Here is a 10,470-nt window from a genome sequence, read left to right as displayed (position 1 = left end):
GATCTACTCGTGGTTACAACAGAGGAGTTCTGGTGAGAGAAAGTCTTGATGAGGCAAAAGAGCAACTGTCTTGACCTTTGTACCTCTTGGGGTTTTTAATGTATCTAAAGCACATATTCTGTGGTAATGGTCTTAGCAGCCAGGGTGGTCTCTCCAAACCCTGCTCACAAATCTCCCTAACTGCACCCTGCAGAAAGTGGGATTTGGAGATGCCAAAAGCTGGTGATAGGGGTTGCATCACCTCTCTTCCAGGCTCTTTTGCTGGGTTTCCTGCTCCGAGGCTGAATTCCGTGCATGTACAGTGGGCAGTCATAGAATCATAGAATGGTTTGGGTTGGAAGGGACCTTGAAGACCATCTAGTTCCAGCCCCCTGTCATGGGCAGGGACACCTTCCACTAGACCAGGTTGCTTAAGGTCTAAACAGCATGTAACTTTGTGTCATTAAATCCATTAGGGCAGTGAAGGTGAGCACAGCACCTAGATTTGCTAATTTAAGGTGCTGGGAAGTCTCAGGCAGTTTGGACACCTGCCTGTCACTGACCCCTTCACATTAACGGAGCCAAGTGTCCCCCAGTCTCCTTAGATGTCCTTTTGAGCAGGCATTCTTTGGGCAGGCAGAGCCAGGACACCTCTGTGAGGTGTGGGACAGCAGGCCCCCAGTCAGATCTGGGCACTGGACCCAGTCAGCACTCGTTTGACAGCTGCAGACTGGAAGAGGAGCCCCAGGGAAACTGAGTCTGGAAGACAAGGCTCTGCTCCCTACAGAACTGGTATTAGCCAGCATCTTTTCAACACCAGTTGGGGCTTTGTTCAAGAACTGCTTGTTTGAGCCCCAGAGACCGGCTAAGCAGAGAGGCGTCCAGCAAGTGAACTTCTAAGAGGTTTTAGCTGCAGAAAGGTTCTGGGAATGTTCACTTGCACTGGAGGCAAACCTAGAAACCTTGTCACTAAGGCATGGGCCAGGATGTGAGGTTGGCTCAGCAGGGATGCTTGGAGATACCTCCACCATCCTCCAAGAGGCTGCAGCCATCATTCTTCCAGGCACCAGGAGGCTGAAGGATGGTCTGTGCTGTGGGTGAAGCCCATAATCACGACCTTGTATACACTGACAGAATAACTTTGGTCACAGTAAGGCCAGACAGAAGATGGGAAACCCCCTACCGAGGCTGCCAGCTCCAGGCAAAGGCCGATGCTGAGGCACAGCTTCAGCTTTAGCATTTAAATTCACCAGCCGCTGGGCCTCGGCGGGGCACGGCCGGGGGTCCCCCCCGGCCGGCAGCTCCTGCGCGTTCCTCTCGGTGTGACATACTCGGGCCGGAGCGTTCCGCCCGCTCCGAGCCGTGCCGGGGGCCCACGGCTGCGGCGGCCGAGGCCGGGACAGGGGCCGGGGTCAGGGTCAGGTGCGCGGCTCCCCGGGAGCGGCTGCCCCCAGCCGTGTGCTCGCCGGGCTTGTCCATCCCGCCCCTAGATCGTCCCTGCCCGGGACTCCCCGTTGCCGCTAAAGATTAAGTTCTTGATTTTCTCGGCTGCAAAAGCGGCAGCGAACAGCTCAGACTTTTGTTTTTCTACTGCCCCCGAGGCGTGATTTATTGGGTCCCTGTTATCGCACGATCGGGCTTCGTTCAAAATGTTTCTCCGGGCCGATTCTATACCGCCAGGATTTGTTTTGACTGCCCCTTCTTATTAACGTTACCGCCTGTTAATCGCTCCCCGTTCACGTTGCAATCGCCCGGCAGCGCCTAGTCCCGTTCGCGTTTGGACCCACGCAGGAGTGTCGGGGCCCCGGAGGCAGCCACCACCGACCCCCTTGCCGCGGCCGCGGGACGGAGCCTCGCCCGGGACCCCCCCGTCCCACGCAGCGGTTGTGTTCCTGTCCTCCAGCAGAAACGTTACTTCACCCTGAGAAAAACGGCGGGCGCGGGACCTCCGCACCGGCTGAGGGGGAAGATGGGGGCCGTGCGGAGATGCCGCCCTCCGACAGCTCTGTGATTAATGACGGACCCGCCGGGGAAGGGGCGGTCGCTGCTGCCCGAGCGGGCGGGGGGAGCCCAGCGGCCAGGTGCGACCAGCCCCGCCGCGCCCACCGGCCGCGACGCCTTAAGACGGGCGCCGCGGGACGGGTCGTGCTGGGGCTGCGCCGGGTGGCTCTGCTCCGGACGAGAGCGGTAAGTTCATCCCCGGGATGGGGACCGCGGGGGATCCCCGCAGGGGACGGGTTCATCCTCCGCCGGTGCGGGATGGGGCGGCCGTGGTACCGCAGCCGGCGGGGACTCGACGGTATTGGTCGGGTCAGCGACTGTGCTGGCTTCGCACGCGAACGGGCGAGGTCCGCTTTCACTGCTTCGGAGACAGTGGTTTCGTTAACTGTTACTGAGTTACGCGAAGGACGAGGTGTTCTTAAACCCGATGCAAAACAACGCAGGTTCACTGTATTCCCCCCCTAGGAACAACGGCAAAAGCTGACAGCAAGATTACCGGAGGCTTTCATCTATATCTGAGGTTCCCACCTATTTCTTTCTAGTCTGTGTGCTCCGCTTTGGTGTTTTCGATCTTTTCCTGATGTCCTTTTGTTCACACGGAATATAGAACTAAAATAAGCTTTGTTTTCTTCGGTAAACTGATTAGGTTTCAAACTGATTCTGCTTTTGTACTGTCATGTAAAACCGTGAATGCATCTGCCCGCTTTAGAAATACTGCAATAGGGATGCCTTAAGAAGAGTATAAATACTTAAATAAGAATACTTAGAATACTCACCCCTGCGTTTCCAGGTCTGCAGCAAGCAGGTGTTGGCAAAAATCGTTGCAACGACCTTAAAATCCAAACCTCTCTCTTTTTAAAGGCGGCTACATTGAAACCGGCTGTTGCTCTGGGGCATTTCGTTTACTTTAGCGCTCAGCAACAGGTTTTCGGGCCGTGAGGTTTGGGTGATCGCGACCTCCTTACCGGGAGTGTGACGCTGCCCACCCCAGTGTGTGCACAGGAACCACCGTGTTCTGACTGCATGTACGTACGCACCTACAGCGGATCCCGCGCTTCTATGCAGCAGGTTTTCCTGAGCTGTTTGCTGTACGTATATGATAGAAAATCTGACAGAGAACAGATTAACTCAGAGTGAAATCTCTCCTTTTCACAGCTGAAACTTTGCCTTTTCTTGTTTCCCATAGGCCCAGGATCTCATCCAGCGTAGATGTGAAGCTTGTAAACCAGAAATTCCTACTTCAAGGAGCGCCCAAGGAGATGAGGGTTTTAGGTACATGCATGTTAATGTCCTGTACTTCGTGCAGAAAATGATCCCAGTTCTAACTCTGGCTATGTACCAACACAGCACCATAAGAACAGTGTGTACACCAGCCCTAGTCCTGTACTGCAGTGGGCAAGCAGGGATTTATATGAAGCTGGTCTGTGTTGGGCAGTTCAGGCTTTTCCACTAATAGGGGAATAATTCCTCATTTTGGTGGGATTTTAGTTGGGTGACAAACGAGAAACACTGCTGATAGACATGAGCCTGTGCTCTTCTGCTACTTCTCATGATCGTCTTGACTAAACAATAATGATGACTTTTGTTTTCTCTTTGATGCTAAAATGCATCCAGACCTGACTGTGCCTGAACACATGAGAAAACACCAATAAAAAAAGCACATGGCACCTTTTCTTCCTGTAAGTCAAAGGAAACAGCCAATTTAAGGACCATTTTTCAGCCCTCCCTCAAACAAGTTCAGTGTTTTATATTGGTCATAGGTACTACCATTAAAAAAAAAAGAGGGTTTTCCCCTTTGGTTTACAGTTATGATGCACATACAGTATTTAACAAATAACCTCAGCCTGAACTGTACCTCTGTTTAAGAGACCCTGACCTGATAAAACTGTGAGCCTCATTAACAGCAAATCACAATAGACCACCCAAAGTAATGGTGACTTCTAAATGCCATCAAACCAGAGCATTGCAAAATGGGTTATTGAGAAACCTCTCCTCCTTTCTGCTAGAAACCTGTGATTTGGTTCATTGTCCTGGGTTTCGCTGTGACCAGCTGCAGCTGCAGAGGGGCATCTGTGAGACTTTGGTGTGAGACTGAAACGCTTTGCAAAATCAAGGTTAATATTTGCAAATGTAGATATTGGGTCATTTATGTACCTCATTTTTGTTTGTTTTTAATTGCATAGTATTTGAATGAAATTAAAGGTTTTGATGGCTTGTTCTTGTTCTTCTCCTCCAGCTGGGCTGTCACAGAAACAGCTGCTCCCAGCACGTGGAAGCCAGGATCTGAGAGGCCTGGGAGGGCTCCTTGGCTGAGGGCGACAGGAACAGGTATGATTCTGGCTAAGGAGTGCTGCACTTTGGGAGCACTGATGGAATTACACTTTACTGCAGAATGAAATGAGCTAAAGGACTGTGAGTGTTACTCCAGGCAGAGCTGGCCGACACTTCTGAAAGCTGGGGAAAGACTTCCCGGGCTTTACATTTAGCTTTGCTCGAAAGTTTTTTGCTGTTGTTTTCCAAAGGTTCTCTTGCCCCCCAATGGCCAAAGTACAGCTTACAGGATTCTTTTAAAGCTTGAAAGTGTTAGAGGATTAGCAAGGGAATTTGAATAATATTAAGGGAGGGCAGGAGAAGTCTGCTCCTGATCCTATAAAACTGGACCAAGTTTTGCCCTCCAGAACCTCGGTGCTGCACCCTGTGGCTCCACACCCTGCTCTGCCTGAAAGCAGCGATTTTTCTTTTGTTAATCCAAACTGATCACCTATAAGACTTTTTATGAAATAATTGCAGCTAAATAGAATATATATATACATATAGACAGTCCTGCACACCAGATTATAGAGATAATGTTTTTTTAAACATCACATTTAGCCTGATTTTCACTTGGTTGTGGATGGGAGCCACCAAGGTAGTGCTGCTCAGCAGAGCCTGTTTTCAGAAAGGGTTTTCTCAGAAGCAGTCTCTGGACTCTGAGGAATGAAAACTTGTTCTATGCAGTACTGTCCAAAAGGTATTAAATACAATATCTGGAGAGTTCTGCTTCTGTACCTGTGTGTGGTATCAAATTTGCAAGCAGCGAGTGGAAGAGCAGCTTGCACCGCTGCATCCCGGCTTTTCCCTGGCACGGGCAGTGCTTGTATCTCCAATCATCTTTGGGTTTGGAAAGCGTTTGCTGCAGGGGCTGGCTCCAGAGATGTTCTTGTTGGTTGCAGGTCCCTCCCTGCCGGGGAAGTCACCGATGGACTGCGGACACTTGCATGAGAGAGGCGAGGAGACCTCCAGCCCGGGCGCAGAGCCCGATTCCGTGTTGCCTCCTGTTGCCGGCAGCAACCCCTGCAGCCTCCCGGGGGCTGGGCGGCAGGCCGGAGCCTCTCCGGGCAGACCCGCTGCCGCTAATGCCGCCCGGGAGCGCAGCCGGGTTCAGACCCTGCGCCATGCCTTCCTCGAGCTGCAGAAGACTCTGCCCTCTGTGCCGCCCGACACCAAGCTCTCCAAGTTGGATGTGCTCCTCCTGGCCACCACCTACATCGCACACCTCACCCGCAGCCTTCAGGATGAGGAGGAATCACCGGGAGAAGGCTTGGGTACCCTTCGAGGGGATGGATACCTCCACCCTGTCAAGGTAGGAGGGCTGAGGATCAGCTGCTGTCTCTCCTCAGTGGAGGAGTGGTCTTAGATGAGACTAAAATTTCAGTTTACTTTTACCTTGCTGATGTTAATATAGGCAGGCTGAGATAGCTGGGCTTGTTCATCCTGGGGAAGAATCCAGGGAGACCTTATAGCAGCCTTCCTAGTGCTAATAGTGCCTAAAGGGAGCCTGTAATAAAGCTGGAGAGGGAACTTTTTACAAGGACATGTAATGATAGGACAAGAGGAAATGGTTTTAAGCTGACAGAGGGTAGATTTAGATTAGATATTAGGAAGCGATTCTTCCTTGTGAGGATCATGAGGAAGCTGCCCAGAGAAGCTGCGGCTGCCCCATCCCTAGCAGTGTTCAAGGCCAGGTTGGACAGGGCTTGGAGCAACCTGGTCTAAGCGAGAGGTGTTGCTGCCCATGGCAGGGGGTGGAACTTAGATGATCTTTGAGGTCCCTTCCAACCCAAACCATTCTATGATTCTATTCTATGAGTAGGCGAGAACACTGCCTAGACTAGCCATTGTCTCGGTGCTCGGGGCCTGTTGGAAATATCTGGGAGCCATCTCCCTCAGGGACTTTGCACAAAACTACCAGTGTAAGTCCAGACCTAGTGGGGCTCAGTCCCTTTGGAAGTAAGTACCAGCACATCCTCAGTCCCCATGTGGGAACCTTGGTGATCCCCCCACCAAACCCATCGGAGCCCACTGGAGGGGATGCGTCTGGCTATGATGCATGGTCCTGTGACAGCAGCCCTGGGGCCGGGCCCACTTTGGCTCTCCTGCCAGGCAGCCATGGCATGAAGGGAGGTGTTAATCACTGGCCACATGTTAATCCCTTCTGTGAAAGTGCTTTCCTGATGTGTTCATTTCATATGGTTAGTGTAGATCTTCCCTTCATCCAAGAAAATAACATCAGGGCAATGTGGAGGGGACAAGAACAGGGAACTGCTCCTGGGGAGGGCCTGCGGCTAGAAACTGTGTTCACATGCATTGCTCACTGACTGAAGGGACTCGAATACCATGGTGTGTTTTCTTTGGCTCTGGTCTCAGGGAGCAAGTTAAGAGCCCTGGGGTGGGGTGTTTGTTTGTTTTAAACAGTCTGATGAATTCAGAATGATTTAATTAAGATTAATCTGTGAGGTAATCTTTAATTCCTATGAAGTGAACTTAATTCAGAGTTTCTTATTCATGGCATTAGTGACTGTAAAAAGTGCAATATGAATGTATGCTGCTGAGGCCATATGATTGATCAACAGCTCTTCCAGAAAGCAAAACCTGTACAGCAATTGGAAGATGGCTCTAATTTAAGAAACAAAAACAGTGTGATGTATTTTCAAGTAACTTTGAAGCCGCTTCTGTTAGTCCCTTGGTCAGAGTGAAAGGACACAGGTCTCCTACAGTGCTTTTTATCAGCTACTGACTATTACTTGCAGAAAAACCCTTGTAAATAGTTATTACAGCAGCTGAATGACCCAGACGCACATTTCCCAGCCTGCTGGAATACAGCAATACTGGATTCATTTAAGCAATTATATTTTTTAGTCTTACAGATGTGCCATTTACCTGCATTTATTTAGGCTTGAAATTCTATCAGTCTAACCAAGCTTATGTGCCAATTTAATTGTTTTAGTTGGCACTAAAACACGTGTCACAGATGAATCATGTTATGTGCTTCAATCCCCCCCCCAAGTGCAGGATATGAGAGAACCAGGACAATAAGGACCTTAACAGCATTTATGTATTAACCACAGTAAATAGAGTGAGGAAAGTATTCAGGTACCGTTGTGTGTAACTGAACAAAAGATACAGTTAATGGCTTTAAACTCAGCTGTCTCGCTGGTGACAAATTCATTACATCATGCTTGAGATTTAAATACTGAATGAGGTTGTATGGTCTTTCCAAGTGAGAAAATGCTGCTGCTTCCTGTCTTTAAATAGAAGAGCTGAGAGTCAGCTGCAGTATTAAGCCTCTCTAGTTTTTACAGCAGTGTTTGTTGTTTCTTTTCACCCAGTAAAGGTTCCAGCCTACTCCCCAAAGTGTCCAAAAATAAACTGTGTTCTTTTGGAACAAAAGTGTTTTTCTGCTAGTGATAATTGGCAGCTGGTAACTACCATCAGAGACTTGTGTGTCAGGTATTTTTGCATCCAATGTGTATGACAAGTTGTCTTTCAAGCATCTACCTCTCTGATAACGAACTTGGCTTATCAAAGTGGAGCTGAATGCTTCCTCTTTAGAGATGGGTGTCCAGCAGCTGTCTGCTGTCTACCCAAGGAACTTCCTTGGGTAAAGAAACCTGAGCTGCAAGTATCCAACACAAATTTAACTGATGACTGCAACAATCACTGAACAGAAAGATGGGGTGTCTCAGTGTTCATTGCCAGAGCTGACAAAGACAAGCAGATGTCAGTGCTACAGCAATTAGATACTCCCTTTAATAGATAGTTTTTGGCAGGCCCTGTATTGTAGGGCTGCCAGCACGGAAGGTATGTGCACAGGGCTGCAGTCTCTGCAGGCGTTGGTGTATCCGTGTAGTACCTCCAGCACTGTAAAGAGGAATGCTTTGCTTTATTTGACCAATGGTGCATTGGTTACACATGTGGTGGTAGGAGGATTGACCAGCATGAACCACTCCTGCCTGCAGGGTCACAGCGGGGTTTGGGAGCAGAGCCTCGTGGTTAAATACCAAAGATAACAAACACCCAGGCTGAAGTTCCCTTTCCCTTACCCAGCTTCTAATGACTTTTCCCAACAAGTGACAAAATGGGAACTTCCAGGTGATAGCAAGCTTCCTATTTTCTCATTCCGTAATCCATCAACACTTAAGCTTTGCAGAGCGGCATTCAGACTGCAAAGATCCCAGGTGTGTCAGCACTCTGCTTGTCTCTCCTCTCTTGCAGAAGTGGCCAATGCGTTCCAGGTTATACATTGGAGCCACAGGGCAGTTTCTGACTCACTCAGCACAAGGAGATGGTGCAAACCAAGGAGAAACATCAACAGCTTCACAAATCTAACCTCCCTTCTGGCTTTTAAAAATAATTATTTATTACACCTTATATATTTAAGTTAAAAATAGTATCTATAGACAAGCTGCAATTCCTGAAATACTGTTTATAGAGAAGGAATTGATTCTTAAATGTAATTAATACCTCATTAAGTGAATGTGATGTGTGGTTGGCTCTATCACAGAGGGCATTGCTGGGGTCTGAACAGAGGAATTAGGGAAGGTGACTGCAGCCACCACCAGCAGAAGTGGCTGCTGGTAGAGTGAGACACTCACCTCCTCCGGGACAAGTGGTAGAGGGGTGTGCTGCAGAGAAGGGGGGAAAAGGCAGGGTGCAGTGCTGGCTGAGAGCAGAGCACTGTGGGCTCAGGTGGAAAGCGAAAGGCAAGCCTCAAAATAGCAATCAGAATCCTGTCTGCACTTTCTTCACTGCATAAAGCCAATGCTGGAAATCCATGGACCACGGCTGCCAGGCAAGGGCTTCATCCTTCGGGGAATCTTAGATGTCCAGAGCTATTCCCAGAGGGGTGGATGCATGTTCACCTCCAGTAAAAATGTGCTGAGGTCTGTCTTGCAGCACCATGTCCAATAGCCACGAGCTGCTCTGCACATCAAGTATCACTTGTGTCAATCCGTATGATTGTGGTGCGTGTTTAAAATGTGTTTAGGTGTTTTCCCTTGCACAATCACAAGACACTGAGGAGCATTTCTCCAGTCTTTTAGTGGGCTCATGCATTGAAGCAGAAAAACTTCACGTTGAAGCCTGAGGAGTTGGTTTGTTCACAGCACATTTTTTTACTTAAGCATCATCTGTATTTAGGCAGGAAAAGTTGAAACTAAGTGAATAAGTGCCATCTGATGTGTCTGTTCTGTAAAACACTGTACTACTTGTTACTGCCGAGGTAAACCTTTTATTAAACATTATTCAGTGAACATTATATACTTACCAAGTTGTAAAAACTGCCTGTTTTTCATTGTACAGGACTGCTAGTTTCTAATAGTAATATTCTGCATTTAGAGTAACTTCTTTCTGAAGACTTCATGGTTCAAGTTCTAAAATTACATTTAGGAAAAAGTAAAACAAAAATACTAGGAAGAACAACCTTTATATATACTATATATATGTAATCTGTTGCTCTTGGTCTTGAGTCAAACCTGTGATGTCTTTCAGAGGTGCTGAGTGCCCAGGTTCACAGAACCACAAGCCCCTGGCAAAAGAGAGAATCATTAGGAAGAGGTGGACAAGCCATCTCAGATGGCAGTATGGTGAAAGTGTGAGCTGCCATCACCCCTGCAGCACTCTGAGCTTTTAGCAAGATTATTCTTTTAAATAGTAAACATACTTTAAGATTTGAAATACATTTACTTCATATTTCCAGCTGTAAGTGGTTTATTAAGATATGATGGTTACACTGCCAGGGCATCACTCAACACACGAGCTACTCCATTTTGTGGAAAAATACATACAAAAGAGTAGTTTTGCATACAGAAATCTCTACTCATAGATAAGAGCCTGACTTTTTAAAGTATATGTGCTTTCCATATTACTAAAAAGTGGGTTAGCACAACCTCTTATCATGGGGATGGTTATTTGTGTGTGGAGTTCTTAATGAGGCTATGCGAAGGAGTTGTAGAGGTGACAACAGTGAAGTAAGAGAAGAGTGACAGAGCAGTGGGGGTTCCCAGGAGGACTCAGCTGTACAAGATGAGGGTCTGAGACACAGATCACGCTTCAAATGTTAAATGGTGACACACAAGCACAGAGAATTCAAACTAGTTTTGTGTACAACTGAGATCTGAACAGGTGGCATCAGGGGGAAAAGGGCAAGTGAAATCTCAGCATCAAACCTTG

General features: G+C 48.2%; 1 protein-coding gene across 1 annotated transcript; it reads left to right on the top strand.

The window, feature by feature from the left end:
• The first annotated feature begins 3,123 nt into the window (after positions 1-3,123).
• TCF24 (transcription factor 24) lies at positions 3,124-9,556 on the top strand. Its single transcript, XM_061342838.1, has 4 exons — positions 3,124-3,252; positions 4,217-4,308; positions 5,193-5,602; positions 8,515-9,556. The coding sequence occupies exons 3-4, from the start codon at positions 5,219-5,221 to the stop codon at positions 8,626-8,628; spliced, it is 498 nt and encodes a 165-aa protein (XP_061198822.1). The 5' UTR covers positions 3,124-3,252; positions 4,217-4,308; positions 5,193-5,218; the 3' UTR covers positions 8,629-9,556.
• The last annotated feature ends 914 nt before the right edge of the window (positions 9,557-10,470 follow it).

The sequence above is a fragment of the Neopsephotus bourkii genome, unplaced genomic scaffold, assembly GCF_033783945.1.
Source record: "Neopsephotus bourkii isolate Nb327-2 ecotype Australia unplaced genomic scaffold, CSIRO-AGI_Nbou_v1 NB_1820, whole genome shotgun sequence".
NCBI classification, from domain to species: Eukaryota; Metazoa; Chordata; class Aves; order Psittaciformes; family Psittacidae; genus Neopsephotus; species Neopsephotus bourkii.
This window is presented reverse-complemented; position numbering and strand designations above follow the sequence as displayed.